Below are 20,124 nucleotides of genomic sequence, written 5' to 3' on the forward strand. Positions count from 1 at the left end.
TATTAATCGACAAATCAATTGCGTCATAATTACGATCAATTTTTACCATGTTGTATAGCTAATGATAAAAATCAAATAATATAATCTCCTCTCCTATACCTCCTACATAACAAAACACAATTACATTTTTTATATACCTTTCTAAATCTTTGATGCAACGCGCGATAGAAGACCATTTCCTGTTTTATATAATAATCTTGGAAACTGCGCTCATGGCAGACCTTTTACAGAAAACGCTGTCGTAGTTTTCTTCTGCACAAAATAAATTACATGAAACTATAATTTAACACAAAAATTAATTTTTACTGATTACGAATTTTGGAAAATGTTATGACTCTAATTGTGTATTGCTCAGATAATTAATATACAATAACGTAATACTCTGTTTAAAAGAATAAATATTGTGGGTCTATGAGAAGATATTTTTTAATTTAAAAGGAGAAATATAAAATTTTATTTATTTATTTATTTATTTATCTTATGAGAGTCGTCAAAGCGACAATCGTAATTTCCTCAAACGATACGCGTTTTATTTCCACCGGAGCATTTCCCATGTACATTTCAGGTCGCGTTACTTCAGTCCAGGAATCTTATCAATGGCACAATGACGCGCGAAGAATTCCGATCTTGTGCGTCGAACTGCAAACCCGCGCGCGATGGAAAACATGCCCGATACGTCGAATTCGCTCGTTACCGCACGCAAACAAAGAAATAAACAGAGAGATAAATGTTTTTGCAAAATTAGATTACGTACGCGCACACACAAAATGCAGCAGACACAATGACGTTATACAACAAATAGTCGCAGAAATCGATGGCATTGTTGTTATTAGATATCAGGAAAAATTGCCGAGCTGATCACGAGATCGAACGTTGGAGGAGTTCCCGCGAAAAGTCCCGGGACGCAAGCCTCGCTGTAATTATTTACGCAATCGTAAAATAAATACGTGACCACCTGCCGGTTGATCTTCATCTCGAGCCTTTGACCTAATATTATATCCGACCTAACCGCGACTGGATGTGCTTCCAGCGAGAAGGCGCGTCGCGACGCGTATCTCTTTCGATATCCATCGTGAGAAATCAAAGTTGCTTGTTGTTCCACTGGAAAAACGAGCGGAAAATAAACAGGGGAATCGCATGCGTCACATCCCGAGAGTTAACACAATGGTAATGACGTTTAGCTTTGTATTTGTATCCGTACATTTATACGTTTATATTTTTGTGGAACGACTGTACTTCGACTTTTATTATCGTTTCGCATCGGTGAAATGAAATGAGACGGACGGAAGACGCGCACCAGAGCGCGCACGTACTTTCTTTTAAGAATCTTATCATCGTGTAATTTCCGTTGTGATTATTATCCAAATGCAACGTATTATCTGAAAGCTGTAGAATTTCGAGTATCTACGATATTTCCGAGATAAAATATAGGAATGTGACATCATTATGTAATTTAACTGCGTGACATTATTTAGAAAAGACATTATCAACTACCACGACACACTTGAAATTAACAAAACGCGTATTTGTATTAATAATTAGGGTGATATTTGGATAATTAATGAGCCTAACTCTTGTCGCGTTATCGACGTTTATCGTCGTTGAAAATCTTTTATATTACTGTTGCGAAAGCTGTACATATCACGCTTCTCATTTATGTAGCTTGCCACACCGAATGCTATACAATGTAAACAAATTTTACAACTGCTTTATCGCACATTCTAGACGGCTGTAAATCCAATAAATATCCCAGGCTCATTTTCCTTTGGTAAATACGATTGTAAAGTATATCATAAGTCGTGTATACATATGCAAATCATCGACAGCGATTTCAAAATGTTGCGAAACATAATTTTTTACGCCTAATAGTAATATATTCGGAGAATTCATATCAAAATATACAAGCAAGACGTTTACTGTTTAATGAAATCGCAATTATTTGCAAGTATCCACGAAATTTGCTCTTATTACCAATTACAGTCTTTCTGATACAAAAGAATTTTTAATATTTTTTTTTTTGCAGAAGGCTAAAGAATGTTGTAACAAAGTAATTAAATTTTTAATACTAAAAGCTTATATTAAAATTTGATGTACCAAGAAATTTCTCATTAAAAGAAAAAATTTTTTAAATTTTGTAAATATAATGATTATTAGAAAACGTTTTCAAAATTTTAAGGATTTAATAATTATTAGACAAAACTTGCAACATTGTGAATGTCTACATAAATGTAGGATCCATTGATCATAAATTCTTGTGTTTTAAAATGTAGCTTAAATCATATTCTTTCGAACGAGTGTTGCCAGCTAGCTCGCGGTTTATTGTTATTTGTTCACGGATTAATCGGTTCTACAGCACCAGTAAGTTTAATGTCGTCGACCAACAACTACAATTCGTGCGTCTCAAGTCTCACGCTTATCGTGTTTCATTAACCATGTATTCGGCATACTAGACGAAAAAAATATTCTCCGCGACATGCGAATGCACGTCACGACGAAGCGTGTGAGAGGATGCATTCTCCAGACGGATATCGGAGTCGTGTTGCAATCGCAGCCGCGGATCGATACCGGTACACAATCTCAGTTAGTAAACTCGTTACTTTCACAATAGTTTATCGTAGCGAATGAAGACTCGATATGAAAAATTCATTTAGCTAAAAAGTCTTCGCCGCGGTATTTGACAATGTCGTCAACGATTGGCAAGACTCGCGATAAAAATAATATTGAGTCAATGGTGATTTTGTAGAGTTTAGATAACGCAACATCATCCATGTTATCTTACGATTAATAACATTTCAATAATTATAATACCAGTAAATTCAGATTAATGAAATAGCTTAACATTCGTAACGAATCGAATAAATCCGTATGACAAGTGTTCAGCGCAGCTCATTACGAATACACGCACATGCGATATCATCTAATATATAAGTCGAAACATTCGTGGAGATAATGATTACAAATTACTTTTTAACTGCATTATGTACGTACATTCATCACCGAATGTGATCTCGAAGAATGTAATTGAGTAATTATTAAGGAAACTTCCTCTTTAAGAAAAATTTTTTTTAATCAAGAAAAAACAGAAGTTCTTATTTCATCGCGTATATGTAGATCTTATCTCAATTATTTATTACTATATATTACTATATATTATATTTACGAGCAAAACTACCATTCATATTAATTCTAAATGTTTACGAACATCTTGTTGTACTTTCCATATTCATCATACTTTTCAATTTGAAGAAAGAACATTTCTATATTAGAGTTACTTTACTATAAAACTAAGCTTCACTAATTTATAGACAACTGAAAATAATTTTATAGGTTATTATTAGTGGAAAAAGTTTATTATTCAGATATGCAGAACAAAAGAAATACAAAACGACTTTATTACTCTCTCATTGTTCAAAGAAATATATGTCAAAAGAAAACGTATTTTCTTCTGACGCATACATATTTCCTTGAACAATGAAATTAAGATATTTTCTTAAACGAGAGAGAAGTTAAAACAGAATTATACTCTAATAACAATAATTATTAAAATTTAATAATAATTAAAGTTTATTATTATAAATGATGCCAATACCAAGATTATCATTAACTAAGAATTTTAAATAATATGTTATTTTTCACAAAAAAAAAGATTTACAATTACATCGCAATACAAAGTGTTTTTTCTCAAAACGTTTCTTGATTCCGGTCAAGTTATATAGTTATCAATCAAAATTACTAGTCTAAACTCAACAAGTGCAATTGTTATTAATGACCATTCGCGACCCAAAGTGGCGTCGCTGCCTCCGGATGACGACAGAGCACGCGTAATCGTCGGCGTATAATTAGAAACGATTTATAATCGACCTGCGATGCCCGGAGGTGTTTCCCCAGTTTTGACGGTCACGAAGAAACCGTGAATCTTGCGTAAAACCGCGTTTGCGTGTTCGGTTTGCCAAACGCGTAGCCGACGTCGCAGACAATACAATATTCATGGGACATACGCGCGGAAGAATTAAGTTCGTATATATCATTTGATTAATAGCGGACTTAAAGTTAACGTTAAACATAAGTACGAGGTGACGTGCTTGTCACATGCCTCAATATTCAACGTAATAATTCTCATTGATTTATTATTATTTATAGCACGTTTTGTTTGCAATTTGTGCGTGTCTTTCATTTAATATTTTAATCTTTTTGAAGTTTTCATAAGGAAACATTTTCAGTCTACAAATTTTCTAAAAATTCTTCTTAAAAACTTTTCTTTATTTTAATTCCATTATATAGTTTCAATTTTCAATTTTTAATTTTTGAAATGTACATAGAATACAATCATTATATTATAACAATATGCGAGTGTATACGTAAAATGATGCATGGAATGCAATTGTGCTCTATGTCTTTTTGTATCCAAAGAAAATAATTATTTTACCTGATGACTTGAAGGAAATGGTTTTTTCCTTTGGCGTACATATTTGACCTGAGAAAAGGCCCTCTTTTGCTCTATTCAATATTATATATTACGCTAATTGTATGACTTTTTCAATGAAATTTATATAATTTAAAAGGAAAAAAGATGTCTAAAACACAAAGAGACATATTCTTCGAACACTTTTTGAAAAAAGTCTGCTTTTTCTTTAGAAAGTATACTTTGAAATGTTATTATATAATAGAAGAAATAATTATGGTTCAAAAATCCATTAAAATTATTTTAAATGCATAAATTTTTACAACAAAAAAAAAGTTTATTTTGTTTAATATTAATAATTTTCAACAAGTACAAGATTTTTTTTAAATCTTGAAAATTTTTCTAATTTAAAAATTTCTTTATTATTAAGTCTAACTTTGATATTAATATAATTATTAATAAATTTTAATTTGTTTAAAGTTAATTCTTTCTTTTTTTATTCTAACTTACTTATCAAGATTCAACAGATAACATACTTTCAAAGAATCAAAAATTTATTAAACAAGGAAAAGAACGTAAAAATAAGAAAAATTATCTTCTAGGAAATAGAATAAAGTTCATCACTTTAATCTTTCTCAGAACGTTGCTGACAAATAAAATTTCCAATCCGATAATAGATTCTACGTTATACATCAATTACATTTTTTTTTGTTCTTTTTCGGCTATTGTGTTTGACTATTCTTTTTTTCTTTTGAAACTTGTAACTTTTAGTCACAAATACCTTAACTAATACAATATTTGTTTTGTCATGCCTACAGAGAATTTTGTTGTTAAAAGAAAATCCCTTGCTGCTCAAGAAACTAAGCTTGTCTTAGACTCAGATTCAAACAGATTCAGTTCTCGCTCGTCGCTCGTAGCAGCTACACCTCAGGTAAATTCTGCTTGTAATTTCAACCTCCTCAAGCACGTCGTCGTGAAGCTTAGTCAAGACCGAGGTCAGTACTTCTATTCTATGTACTTGTTTTATATTGTTAAAAATATTACATCAAGTTGCGTGCATAATAGTGCACAGATCGATTTATGACTCATTTTTCGTAGCGCACTATGACGGACATTTTGTAATAAATATCCTAAAACTTGATTAACAATTCTCCGTGACGCAAACCGCGCCATGCAGTATCGCTTACGTCACTTAAGTAATAATCATCAACGCCGCTTGTTGTCGCAAGACAATAAAAGTTTTACGCGCTCCGCATTCGATATCGACTGCCAAAGATAATTGAAGACACGCGATTCGGGCATGTCAAACACGCAAGTCGTCGACGGTCTGTTTATTCTGTCCATTTTTGTTGTAGAAAATCCTTGCTTTCGGAGACCGAAGGTCTAGAATAAGGATCTTTCTGCAAAATGCCTTGAAGGTCAAATACCTGCCAAATTTAAAGATCTCACATATAGTATACATATGTCCGTATTTTTAAGAATAAGATTCTCAATGGAAGGAATACCAATGAGCGATTTGCATTAGGTGATTGACTGAATAATAGTGCGAGACTGACGTCTTGATATTAAATCTGACTTCATATTACTCATATTGATGAATAGCAGAAAAATGATCACCGTTTATTCAGTTAATTTATTACATTTATACTTTGTTAATGTGTATGAGTCTTTAGTTTATTAAGAGAATGTACGGCAACCAGTTTCCTTCTATTTTAATTTCCATTAAATTATGAAAAATTGCATTTTAGACTTAGTCATTATCAATCTATCTATTATTGAAAAATGAGGAAAATTTCACAGAGAAAATAGAAAAGTCTTTTTAAAAATGTAATTATACTACTTTTTTTTTTCTTTAAAAAGTATCATAAGCATTTGTTTTTGAAAGTATAATAAATTTTCGGAAATTATTTAAATCACTTTAAATAAATGGGCAAATAATCAGACGCGAGATACCCACACAGAAAAAAATTAATATTAAATTAATAATTTATTGTTTTACATATGTATAAGCAAAATATAAAATCTTGGAAGCATTTATAACCTTAAACAGACATAATAATTTTATTTCTTCATGTAAGCAAATTATACGTTTAAGATTATAAATTCTTCCAAGAAGATGTTACATGCTTGCTTATATATATGAAACCATGAATCGTTGATTTGATAGTAATTCTTTTTGTGCATGATTGGACTAATTCTAGGTACTCTTTTTTTATATTGTAATATTATTTGTACCAATTTTTAATCATTTTTATGAAATTCACGTTAATAACTCAAAATTATTTTCTCAAGAGGAAAAAAGCTAATAAATTTTGCGAGTAAACTGTCACCGACATTTGATTGATAGATTACTTCAAGGATAACCCTTTCAATGCTTTCTACTGTGCAAACACTAAAACGCCATATGTCTTACAGTTTAAGAAAATTTTATTTCATCACTGAGATTGCCACAACGGCCATAATCGATTCTCTCTAAACTTTTAAAAATATTTGTAAAAAATGAATGCCGTCTAATGTAAAGTTTTGAATAACATGAATAACTATAGACGTGACGAAGTAAAGTAAAAAGTGCACTATCGCTATCTCGATAACGAAAGTTTTATAGTACATGATAAGACGCTTTGCAAACAACATTAAATATTCATTATACATTTATTGAATTTATCTTTTTTCTCAGAAAAAAAAGTGTAATTCGCGAATTTTGTTGAATTACGTAAAGGAATTCCTGCAGTCTAACATCTCGTATATCCCGTAATTCCTAATAACACTTGACTGTCGTGTAACGCGAATCAAACCCGGAATCGAATTGTCAGTATCGAAGGTCAGGCGGGGAAGTCCGATGAATTTCCGAGTCGCTTACGATCAATTTTTAAGCACACACGATCCGCCTTAGAATTTCCTCGAGCTCCCACCTACCGCCTACGAGATAGCGCACGTGCATACGTCGTCACGACGAGGTAGACGCACGAGCGCCCGACGAAGACGAGTAGGAGTACTGACAATCGAGCTGCGGCTTCCTTTTATCAGTCAAGCTGAACCGCGCGCGATACGCGGACACCTTTGTACGCTCCGAAAATCAAACGCGCTCGAGAACCGGACTCATTCTGGTCTAGTGGCGCAAGATACTTAACAACACTGGAAATCCCAACAGAGTACTCGAACTTGTCGCGAGCGACTTCACGCGATTCTCGCGGAAAAACGCGAGTAGAGCTTGGGGGTCGTGGGACATTCGCTCGCAAATCGGTACTGAGACCGTCGTCCAAACTGGTACCGTCTTCAACGTCAACGGACTCTCCAGGAACGAGAGGTCCATCGGTGAACTTCGACACGCTGGCGCAAATTCGATGTGAGCTTTCTACGTAAGTAACACGATATCAAGATTAATCTTGCCTTTTTTTATCAGCAATGTAGGTGTAATCCTAAGAGCTTTGTTGTTGAATTTTCACAAAGTCTCGACAGTCAGATAAATGGGCTGTTGATTATTGATAAGTGTAAGGAAGATTTTTGTACTTTCACTCTGAAAGGTAGAAATTAACTCTCGCGCGGTGGAAAAAAAGCACCCGCGAAAGTATCTGAAAGCATCTTCGTGTACCGCAAAAACTAAGCAATTGAATTATTGATACACTTTAATACAAAAAAATAGCAGATTTAAAATAAATATAAAACGAACAAAGAATTGTAAAAATAACTGTGGCATGCTTTTAAAGTATTGTTCGAAACAGATATAAAAATTAATAGTTGCGATAATTCTTGACAGCGACTGATAAAGAATAATGAAGTAATGTCTAATTTGCAAATTAATATTTAGAGCTTTTTTAAATGAACGCGGTGACATAATTAATATCAATGACTTCAAGAAGAATTAATATTAATGCCATGACAAGATGGAGGAACTGCTCCGCAAATTTCAAAAATGATTATCTCGTACGATACAAGCAATTATCTGGAACAAAGTCTGAAGTAGAAGGATTTATCTGTTTACGAATATCGTTTGCTTTTTCATGAGTACTAGATTGGATAAAATTTTAATATAATATCATATCATGAAAAATATTTTTTGACATGAAATAATGTTTGTGAAATATTCGATAATTACATATTCCGAGATATCAAAACGCATGATTAAGCGCAGAATTTAAGTCACTGTCACTGTAATTATTAATTTACATCTAATTTAATTCATTGTACAAAAGAAATAATCGTAGATAAAAAATTACAAGAGAGCACACATACGTATTAAAATAAATAATATTAGAGGCAGCAATCTATCAAACTTAATTTAATAATCATCAATTACTTATTTTCTCCGTTATTAAATTATAGTTAGCGGACATAATTAACGTTATACGCTATCTATCAACATTAAATGATGACCGTCATTTATTTATTTTGTTCATTAAATTAAATTTGACAGATATGTGTGTAACGCGGAAAAATTAAATTATCTCTTAATAATTATTGCTTAAATATTAATTATTGTTTCTTTCGTTATCTCTACTATTTCTCCCATCTATTATTATATTTATCTCCTTCGAGCTTTGATTTTTCCGAAATTTGATAAATCGCTAAATCGGTTAGCGCGATTTACTTTGCGAGATGTAAATCGAACCTATCTCCAATTTTTGTGAATCAAACATCTCAAAGTCCTTTGTAGACATTTTGTAACAAGAGGCGTACGCGTAATTTAGTTCCCGCGACACGTGCGATCAGATCAAGTCGCGACGCGAGAGAGCTTCAGTTGCATCTATCACCCCAAACGTGCGATCAGATTAAGTCGCGACGCTCCCGCTGATTCTGCATATTGCATTACACGAAGTGTCAGGAACACCGACGAGCCCGTTGGTCGGAGCAACGACTTGACCGTTTACGATTATCGCTATCAATTACCACAGATGAACTCTGATATCAATAATACAACTTAAGGATATTTCAAAAGCTATTTCAGCTACTTTAATCATCGACAAATATGACCTGATAAAGAAAGATGCGTTTAGTTAGGTGAAGCGTTCCGTTAAAAGTGCTGCTCCAGACTCTTTCTATATTTATTTAAAAATGTATGAAAGAAATGAAATGTAAAGTAGAGCAGAAGAAATTTGATGTAATTTCCTTAAAATTATAGTATCTGGAAAAAACTGTTATTTTTAATAAAGTTGCTCATCTTTTTTAAACAATTATAATAATCAGTCGCGTGCTTATATTTGAGAAAAATTAAAATTCAACACATTATATTTAAGAAAAATTAAAATTTAAAGATTACAAGCAAAGAAACTTTGATTGTAGATAAATAAATAATAATTGCTTTGGCTGTTTAATAGAATTTTTTATTCTTTATTAAAAAATATGTGAAAATAATAAAATTAAAGCAAAAAAAATTGATACGTGATGTGCGTATGTAATTTTTTTTTAAACTCTTTAAAACATGGAAAAAGAAATATGTTATTTTTACTAAAATTATCTTTCAATAATTATATTAATCGCGAGCACATATAGACTTATGAATTTAAAATTCAAAAATTACAGGCAAAGAAACTTGGCCGATTGACAAAGAGTAATTGCTCTTGTTACTTATTAGAATTCTTTACAAGATTCTTAATTTAAAAGCACTTAAATGTTGCAGGGTCTAATAACTTTGAACAGGTAGAAACGCGTCATAACGGTACGCTTGCGACTATTTTTACGGACGACTCACAACTCATATTGTGCGAAAGCACACACGCTAAACTGTTAGTCATGATTAGGTATCGATTGCTTCTGTCTGGCGAACAGTTCTAGTTGATTACAAATTACGGCATCGGCAAACAATTAGGTTTATATCCTATCGTTTTATAAATAGATTTTATACGTTCGTAAGTGTTCCGCGGCGAGCGCACGAGTTCTCGGGTTTCCGCTCGCGAAAACCGCGGATCGGATTCAAGCGGATTCGAAAATCTCGCGGTATCTAGTTCACATTTCCGAAGAATGCGCGCGAACGATGCGCTTGTGTAATCATGATTCTCGGATTCCTGACCTCCTCTCATTTCTCTAGTCCTCGCACTTTTATATTTTACGACCCCCGTCGTTAGTCACTTCCTTTCTTCTACCTCTTCTTCCCCCCCCGATAAGCGCGATGGTCTCGACTAGATATGCAATTGCGGTGGCTTCAATAGCCGCGATAAGCCGTCGGTGAGATAACGGTGTTAAAATCGCTAGTATGCGAGTTCACGATAACGCGCGCAAATCATTTGATTACCTGACAATGACGACAAACAATTTTTCAGATAGCCTAGATGATCTATAACGTGCCATTGTGTATTTTTAGTTGTTGTAGGTCGAAGATTGCGGAAACAGGCAGATCCGACGTGAGATTGTCGCAGGTTGATCCTAAGGTCTGCCGAACGGGCTATTGTAACACCGTGGGCCAGCAGCGAATTCGGTAGGTGCATGTGTACTTTGCGCGGGGTCTTCCCTTAAATCTTTCCTCATTTTATGATAGGTTTTACTGCAACACGAACGCATCAAAAAAAGAGAAATAATATTGAAAAATCTTCATGGAATTTTCAAATTTAGTCATGTTCAAAATTACGAGCAATTTTGTCTCGTGTTTTGCAACTGTAAAAATTATAAATTAAATCGCAATACTTGTTTCTTTAATCGAGCTCTTTTAAATGTATCTCCTTTTACTTTAAAGTAAAATTTCTATTTGTAAAATAATTGTCATGTTACTGGCGTCAGGCACAGCCTTTGCATATTTATCGAAGATAAATGAAGCGCTGAGAATGAACACTTGCGATGGAAAAAAAAAAATGAGAGTGTAATGTAATTTTAAGAGAAGGTTGCCGAAATTGCATCACGTTGGCTTATAAATCAAATTGAAAAATATTTTTAAATTCTTTATGTCATAATAAAATATAATAAAATACACAACAATCATTTATATTAAGATAGCTAAAGTTGTGTCTAGGCAACGTCGCGATGAGATTTATGAGACTAAACTTTTTCGTAGAACTTTGTTTATCTAATCTACAGACAAGAGCGACAAGAAAACTTTAATTCTATTTACTTAGTTCCAACAGTATTGTGATCATTGCATATTATTATGAAAATCTACGCCATTTATCTTTTCTGCAATTCAGCTACAAAGTGTGAATTTTTAAGTGAGATGATATACAATTTTGGCAAACTTCTTCTAACTTTGTAATGTATCTAGCCACTACATTATTATCCATTAATTTTCACCAATTTTCAAGCTTCAAGTTTTATTGCAAATACATATTAAATTAATTGCTTTTTTCGGAAACTATTATGTTTTCTCCATTTAAGTATATGATTTTCGGCGTTTCAAATTGTATCGAGAATTTTGCAAATATCTCGAATATAGATCAGAATAAGGCTTCCATTTACTTGAACCATTGGCTTTCAGATATGGTCGCTTTTCCGGACTCGGAGATTGAGCCGACGATGGTGAACGGCATCGGTCTCACGCCACCAGATGACAATAGGAGAAGTAGCAATGACAACGTCTCGCACCCGGCGAATGACGTTGGAAAAATCAAGGATCAAGCTTTCACTATATCCCGTCTATCAATGTCAAACTATTCGCTGAAATTCGACAACATAAACATGACTGATAAGAAATTGGGCGTGGACATCAACCCGGAGCCTGTCATCGTGCAGAAAGTCGCTGGTAAGAAAAGTTGCGAGATTAACTCGGAACGAGAATGAGCGTGTACGCGCACTTATCCTTGCACGGTTGATTTTTTTATGCGATTAAATGCTAATCTGGAAAGTCTTCCACGACGTTAACGAAGGAAGACTGAAGGAAGTTGAAAAATTTGCATAGAAAAAGCATTCGGCTTAGATATCATACATTATTGAGTATTACAGCAACATAAATTCTTACGTCAATAACAGTATCGATCAGTTTCGATCGCCGCGAGTAAAGATAAAAACTGCATCCGCGTATGTCTGTGACATTGAAGTTTGAATTTATTTGAATAGAATTAAAAGAGTTTCGATTTTTCATGACAGCTCGAAATTTTTTATTAGCTGACACTCGAGCATGCAAATAATAGGCGAGGCAAAAATAAAAGTAAATTTAGAGTAAAAAATATATATATTATTGAAGCAATGCAAGTTAAATGAATTTTGTTACAAGGCCAATAGTTTTTTTGTAACTTGAAATTTATTTATCAATTTTTACATGACCTTCTCACTACTGCCACATTTCCATTCTTATCTACTTGCCGTTGCGTAAAAGTTGTATAAGCAATAAAATAATAATTAGTCACCAAATTGGATTGCGGCCTTCGACTGAAAATAGTTGCATATTCATGCAGACTAAACACGACGTCGCGTCAGCGTAAAACTTACATGACGCACGAAATTGTTTGACGCGACGAAGAGCATTTAACATTTTGTCCATTAATAAACAACCAAATACGAGAGAACGAATTATCTCAATAAAATATACTTGCGCTACGACATTGCCGTGTCTCTTGCTACAAGGGAATTTATCCGGTGCTGTTTGGATTGAGGCAAATTCCGACAGTGTAATTGATGACATTATTGTCCGTCCATGTCGCTCCGCATCGTGAAATTCGCGCCTATTTCGTACCTACAGGAAGAGAACAAACTAATCGTCGTCACGGTGTGACAAATCGCTCGCGGATATGGTGGGGAAAGATCGGCACAGACTGACGATTATAACGATTACGGAGCGGTAGTTTGCTGATGATTTCTACCCGCTGACTGTTTCACAACCGTCGGAATCCAGAGTACCATGAATTAGCGCCGGTTTATAGTGTCGACGCAGAGAGAAGAGACGTTCAGTTCAGTAATCACCTTGCGTCGTTTACGTACCTTTGCGGAGCACGAGTTTGTTTACACAAAGATGACGCGCGAGAATGTTGACAATCACCAGGAGACCGACCGTCAGTGAGCCAAATCTTCCTTCTCTTCTAAAGCTCATGTAGAATTAACCGAGTGAGTCTTAATTGCGCTAGCTCAATCACAGAAAAGAGTTATGCGACCGACAGTTTAAAGAATGCGTGGTACAATTTTTTCAAAGAAAGCTTACGCGATCGGCATTCAAATCTCGCAGCCAGTAATTATCGTAAACATATCGACAAATTCGATCGACAAATTTATTTATTCGTATCTCAATTTTAGCGTGATCCGATTATTTAGAACATTGATTGAGAGAGAGAAAGAGAGAGAGATTGCGACCTCCGCTTGAATATTCTCCAACTGTTGAGTGGGATTCTTTTAACATGTACCGATACGTCAACAGCCGGCTTGAAGACATCCGGCATTGACAAGATGGACCAAAAAGACACGCCCGACGGATTAAACGGAAAGGGTTCGCTATCCAGTTCCGTAGTCACGATTTCATCGGACGACGCTATCCTGGATCCCGATGCGGAACGTCGTAAGGACCCAAACGACCACAAAGACGACAAGGTTATCATAAATGAAAAATGGTATCACACGATCATGCAGGTGTCGTTACCATTCCTCATCGCTGGTCTAGGCACCATCGGCGCAGGTCGCGTCCTTACTACTGCGAAGGTAAGGGTTCTCCCCAAAGTAAACTTCCCGTATTGTGGAAGAGAGACTAAAGTCCATTTCTTTATCCTTTTCCTCTCCGTCTTTTTCTTACGCTACATATATTTTTGTGAAAATATTTATTCTTGTCCGAAGATGGAAAAATAATTTGCTACTATCAAAGACGATGTCGACATTAATGCTCAATATTTACCGAATGCGTTTTATTGATATGATACGGTATCGTACTCTTAATACTACACCGACCCGATTACATAAACACTCGAGTGTCGTTCACATTTTTAATATCGACCTCACGTAGATTTAAGATGGAGATTACAGGTATACATTTTGTCGAACAATTTATCCTCGATCATTCGATCACATGAAAGCAAAATAATCAATTCTTATCGCGGATTATATATGATATCTCAAAACTTCTTTAAAAAGTCCGGATGCGATGAATTAACTCGTTAACAATATGTGTCATGATAATAATGAATAACACATTAATTATATACCGTGTGTCTCAAACTTTTGTAATTCTAATTACTTCTTTCTTTAATTCAAATTAATAGTGCCACGCTTTTGTCACGTTTTATCCTGCAAGAGCCGATAAGCTTTTTCTGTAAATAGAGTCAGATAAACTTTTTTAAACTCTGCCAAGAGACAAAATTGAAAGTATTGTATAAGTGCTTATAAATGTAAAAAAAAAATAGCTTTTGTTTCTATAATCTTATCGCAATGCATGCTTACCCGTCAATCAGTATAACATTCTTTCTTCTTTCTAATCCATTCTTTGATTTTACACGGCGATCAAAGTAATGATAACATTTACTTTGATATATTATAATTTATATACATTCTAATTTATTAATATCTGATTTCAGACCATGCCCGCTTTTTTAAAAGTCCCTCAACTAATGATCCTGACTACGGCGCTGCAGGGTCTGAAAGGTAATCTCGATATGTGTTTGGCGTCACGGCTGTCAACCCAAGCGAACTTGGGCAACATGACCAGCCGACGGGAGATCATCAAGATGATCGTCGGGAACATCGCCTTGGTGCAGGTTCAGGCGATCGTCGCGGCCATCTGTCTGTCAATTTTCGGCATGGCGGTAGGCCAGCTCAATGGGAATGATTTCGAATGGGAGCACGCGTTGCTGCTAGCGGTCTCGTGTATGTGCACAGCGACCAGCTCTTGTTTTATCTTGGGTAAGATCATCCTCTTGTCGATATGCTCATTAAACACTAAACCAGCTAATGCACGCCTTTATGCGCTAAGCTCCCACGAATCGACACTCCCTTTTGAGGTAACTATGTATTTATCAGCAATTAGCATTAATAACGACTGCTGTCGCAGATTCAATCATTGTATTAATAGATATTATCAGCGATAACTAATCATAAATGATAAAGATATGCTTGATAGAGAGACTTTTTTTATACAGGCGTTGTTCATATAGAAAGATCTGTTTCTTTCTTAGTATCACGGATCTTTTCATTGTTGCAAAAATTTTTTTGCTTTTAATAAAAAATTATATGCATTTGTGTATTATTGTGTTCTACATTTTTAATTTATGTTGCCTATTATCAATGTTCCATTTTTCTAGTCATAACATTGTAAGCTTGAAATGATTATCAATTACAACGTATTAAAATGTATCTTTAATTTCCATTTACAATGTATTACAATGTATCTTTAATTTCCATTTCTAATATATAAAATGAATATTTCATTAGCATGTAGAGCATCGGATTCTGTAATCATGCAATCGTTAAATATGTTATTACAACAGATGTAGTATCACTAACTGCAAGAATAATTCAACATTCATATAAATTCTCTCCCCTCCTTCTTTCTCTATATATTTATAATGTTGTTAAGGTTTATTATAAACTAAATCTTTAAACTAGAGTGGTTCTTTTCATTTTATTATAATTTTCTTATTTCTTGATTTTTTTCTAATTCCTAAATTGTTAAATTTGATATTTAACCGTAACGTACATTTTCTTAATTAGTCCATTCTTAATTGACTTAAGTATTACAGATGTACTAAAATGTTTTGATAAGTAAAATTTAAAATTGTTAACAAAATTGTCTCTTCTCCGCAGACTTCGTCATGATCGCCGTGATCATGTTATCCCATCGATACAAAATGAATCCGGACAACGTGGCGACTCCTCTGGCCGCCTCTATCGGCGATGTTGTGTCCATCAGTATTCTCTCCACCATTGCATCAGAATTCTACATTAGAATAGTAAACACACAAGACTGGATACTGTACGTCGTTTTCGCAGGGTTCATAATTCTTTTACCAATTTGGATTGTAATCGTATTGAAGAACAAATACACGAGAAACGTATTGAAGTCCGGTTGGGTGCCTATCCTGTCTGCCCTTCTGATCAGTGGGTTAGTAGCAGAAATGGCATTTTACTTTGGCTTTACAATTTTTCAAAGGACTTTATCCAATTGACCAAGTTGTTTACCTGTGAATATTCAATTCCTTTCTTAAGCAATTATATTATTAATTTATTTTATTAATTTTTAATTTTATTTTTTAATTACAATATATCATTGTTAAATTATAATCTGTTTATTATTTCGCTTAAGTGTTTTATTTCCTTTTACTTAAAAATTTTATTTATTTTTACTACTACGTTGTCTTTAGTGTGGGTGGATTAGTCCTCGAGAGCATGATTGATTCTTACAAAGGATCCGAAGTCTTTCAACCGGTCATTAACGGAATTGGCGGTAATTTAGTATCGGTGCAATCGTCTCGAATGTCAACCATGTTGCACCAGTCTTCTATCATAGGAATTCTGCCGCCGCACGGCAAAATTTGGGTGACTCCGTGGGCCGCGCTGTTCGCTGGATGTACGTATAATTCCATGCAGAAGAAAGTACTCTATGATCTATTAGAAAAATATTCTTCAAAATTACTATTTCAAAATTTTTTCAATTTTCGTCGAAACTTATCTGTATCTATATTGACATTTTATATTTATGTTCTTGTACTGGAATTTTCTTATCTCATCTACACATATGTTTTCTTGTTTAAGTAGAAAGAAAAATACATTTTTTTTAATAGTAATAAAGATATTAAAGAATCTTTTTTCTTGAAATTGCTTATATAGAAATTTTTAATGCTGGAAAATGTTTGATATATCTAAAGCTTTTTTTTACAAACAGCGCCATACGCGAAGACTGCAAGATTGCTCGTCAGTCTGGTGTTCCCCGGTCAACTGATCTTCGTCTTTATAGCCGATGCTTTAAACCCGGGCCATTGCACGCTAAATGCATATTTCGTAATCTCTTATATAGTTGTTTCCATAGTACAAGTAAGTCAACTACAAATAATTGTATTTCGATTTTGAGGTGTACGGAAACAAAAGCATAACGAGGATTTCTTTTTTTCAGGTGATGATTCTGTTGTACATCGCGCATATAATTATTCACGCGATGTGGAGGTACAAAATCGATCCCGACAATTCGGCGATCCCGTATTTGACAGCACTGGGTGATCTAAGCGGATCGTTGCTCCTGGCGTTAGCGTTCTTCTTTATATACTCAATTAAGTATCCATACTGCTACGGATAAGTGAAAGGTAAATTTGAAATATAGAACTAAAGTCATCGCATGCATACCAACACATACACACGTAGTGTAAAAAACTTTTAACAATCCCTAATTTTCTTATTACGGGATAAGAGAATTGGGTGCTTTGCGCTTGTCAAAACAATTTGAACACCTCGCTTCTAGGCGTTATATAACTCAAAGTGGCTCGCAAAACCGAGCGAGAAATGATAAAATGATGCCAAGGAGCGAGATACAAAGAGGGAAATACTCAGATCGCAAATATACATTTGTTGAACGATAATTCCACAACAGAGTGACATTGTTGTCTGTTTCTGCGAGCATACGTAACCGGCTGTGAGCTACAAGTGTGATGATTACGAAGCAGCATGATGAGCAGTTCTAGCACATATTTCACGTTTTTTTCCATAAAACGTGCCACGAACCTCTTACAGATAAATAGCCTAGTCAATTTAGTAGCAAGCAATATGTACGTTCGAAACGTGTCTGAAAGACGTCTAAAGAATTCGTTAAAGCATCATTAGTTTTTTTTAGCCGCTCGCAGGACGTCTTTCGTTTTAGATTTGTATAATTGCATCGTCTTAACAAAGAATGTCTATCGCAAGATTAGTATCGCAACATGTTTTAATTTGAAGCGATAGCGACGTATTTTAACTTAAAGCGGTAGGAAACGATTGTAAATTTATAAAATTGTGGCCGTGAAGAATTTGAGCTACGAGCAAAATGAGCGAGCCGAGTGTCAGGAATTCCTATATTCTTCATCTCGGAAGTCGTAAGCGTTTATCCTGCCACGTCGAATAGGGTACCATTTAATTGCGCAATCGCAACAATTGCGACGCAATTGCGGCTCAATTAAAGTGACGGTATTTCAGCCACATATTATTAAAGCAAGCGTTGATTGCCGCTCCTTGCCGCAGCCTTACGCGCATATACCTTATTTAATTACGCAACGCGGTCTCTAAGACACGCCTTACGTAATACTCAGACAATAGCCGAGTAATTAATTTACATTAATTATTTGTCTTTGCACTTGTAAAAAATTCGCATTTCGAGCGTTTACTTTCAGCGCATTGAACATCACAATGCAGACACTTCAAAATACTCTAAATATCGTTGAAAAAATTTTTACCAAAATTGTATTTCAACATTTCTAAAATCAGGAATTTTTAAGCTTTTTACTTATTATTACGGAGATTTAGTATAATATTGGCAAACTTATTGCAAAGCTAGCAGCCAAAGTTCAATGCGCTGAAACACGAAAAGTAAAATCGTTTATTAAGAATTTTCGAACAATTTGTGAAGATTTTTAGAAACAAATCATTTTGAAATGAAAATGTATTTAAAATATTTAAATATATTTTTATGTATATATTTATTTGTGTTTTAAGTACTCTTGACCATTGCAGTTATAAACATTTTAACATTTACAATAATTAATTTTGCATTAGCCTAATAAAAATTTTATTCAAAATTTTAATTTAAGAGAATTTCTGACAGAGTTCAGCATGATTTCAGCAAGAAAGCAATATAATAAAATAAGCTCATATTAATATGAAATTAGAGATAAATTTGTAGCTAATAATTATATTATATTCATCGAGATAGATATCATAACGAGGTCTTGCAAACTCCAACAGGCTAATGGCTAATGTAAAATTAATACTTCCGCTCACCCTCCCTCCTCCGTAATTATATCGTTTTAGTACTATCCATAACATAATTGTGCATACATTGTTGTGTTTAATTGTTTGATAATATCTAAAATCCTGCAATGATTATGTCATCAAGTAGTGGAATAATCCAACGATTAACTGTCTGTTAATTTTCTAGACGCATATCACAATATATAAATAACAGACTCACAATCAGTGAGTATATAATTATACATAAAATCCTCAACAATTTAATTAATAATTATTTTTCAACACATCTTAATTCTGGCAAAAAATGAAAATCAGAGCGAAAGTCGAATGTAAGGAGAAAGTGACAGATGCGTAAACAAAAATTTTAGGAGGCATAACTTGGAACAGTAAATAAAATAGATATGCTTTCTGAAAGTTTTCTTCACTCTGCTCTTACATGCAACTTACATTACAATTTTTATTTTTGCAAAAGAATTTCAAACTTGCTTTAAATCTACAATTTGCGTCGGATTTCAAAACAGAATTCTATTTGTAATTTTATATGCTTTATATTTATGTATATATTTTATATAAATATTATATTTTATATAAATATGATAATGCGTGTCAGATAATATTTTTGCCTGGAGATACTTGAAGATATTCCAGAAATGGAATTTACCAATCCATTTGGCACGTATTGAACTTCCGTTTTACGCCCTTCCACCGCATTCCTACCAGTGTTCACATTGCTCGAAGTTCTCAATGGACAACAATGAAGGCGATCCTTTGTGGCTCCGGTAAGACATACCTGGCACTTTTCCATGCCATTTATTTCTTATTATCGAACATATTTTTCTAATAACTTTGAAAATTTTTTGAAGGTTTCTCACATATTTCAATTCTCATATAACCCTTCTTTTTAAAATACAAATCTTTTTAAAAATTTTTAACACAACTCTGGAGAGTGAAGGGACCTT

At 33.9% G+C, this 20,124-nt stretch overlaps 1 protein-coding gene across 4 annotated transcripts; it reads left to right on the top strand.

The window, feature by feature from the left end:
- The first annotated feature begins 7,212 nt into the window (after nucleotides 1–7,212).
- On the top strand, nucleotides 7,213–19,762 carry LOC105195150 (solute carrier family 41 member 1). Of its 4 annotated transcripts, XM_011160416.3 has the most exons (10): nucleotides 7,213–7,761; nucleotides 10,701–10,814; nucleotides 11,802–12,065; nucleotides 13,671–13,948; nucleotides 14,815–15,139; nucleotides 16,040–16,337; nucleotides 16,597–16,802; nucleotides 17,118–17,266; nucleotides 17,346–17,532; nucleotides 17,688–19,762. In XM_011160416.3, the coding sequence occupies exons 3-9, from the start codon at nucleotides 11,804–11,806 to the stop codon at nucleotides 17,523–17,525; spliced, it is 1,698 nt and encodes a 565-aa protein (XP_011158718.2). In that variant the 5' UTR covers nucleotides 7,213–7,761; nucleotides 10,701–10,814; nucleotides 11,802–11,803; the 3' UTR covers nucleotides 17,526–17,532; nucleotides 17,688–19,762. The 4 variants fall into 4 exon arrangements, with proteins under 4 accessions (XP_011158718.2, XP_011158721.1, XP_011158722.1 ...); XM_011160419.3 differs by lacking the exons at nucleotides 7,213–7,761; nucleotides 10,701–10,814 and adding an exon at nucleotides 13,002–13,363 and having other exon boundaries at nucleotides 11,932–12,065; nucleotides 13,550–13,948; nucleotides 17,346–19,762; XM_011160420.3 differs by lacking the exons at nucleotides 7,213–7,761; nucleotides 10,701–10,814 and adding an exon at nucleotides 13,002–13,363 and having other exon boundaries at nucleotides 11,932–12,065; nucleotides 17,346–19,762.
- Nucleotides 19,763–20,124: the final 362 nt, after the last annotated feature.

Source organism: Solenopsis invicta, chromosome 5 (genome assembly GCF_016802725.1).
Source record: "Solenopsis invicta isolate M01_SB chromosome 5, UNIL_Sinv_3.0, whole genome shotgun sequence".
Lineage (NCBI taxonomy): Eukaryota > Metazoa > Arthropoda > Insecta > Hymenoptera > Formicidae > Solenopsis > Solenopsis invicta.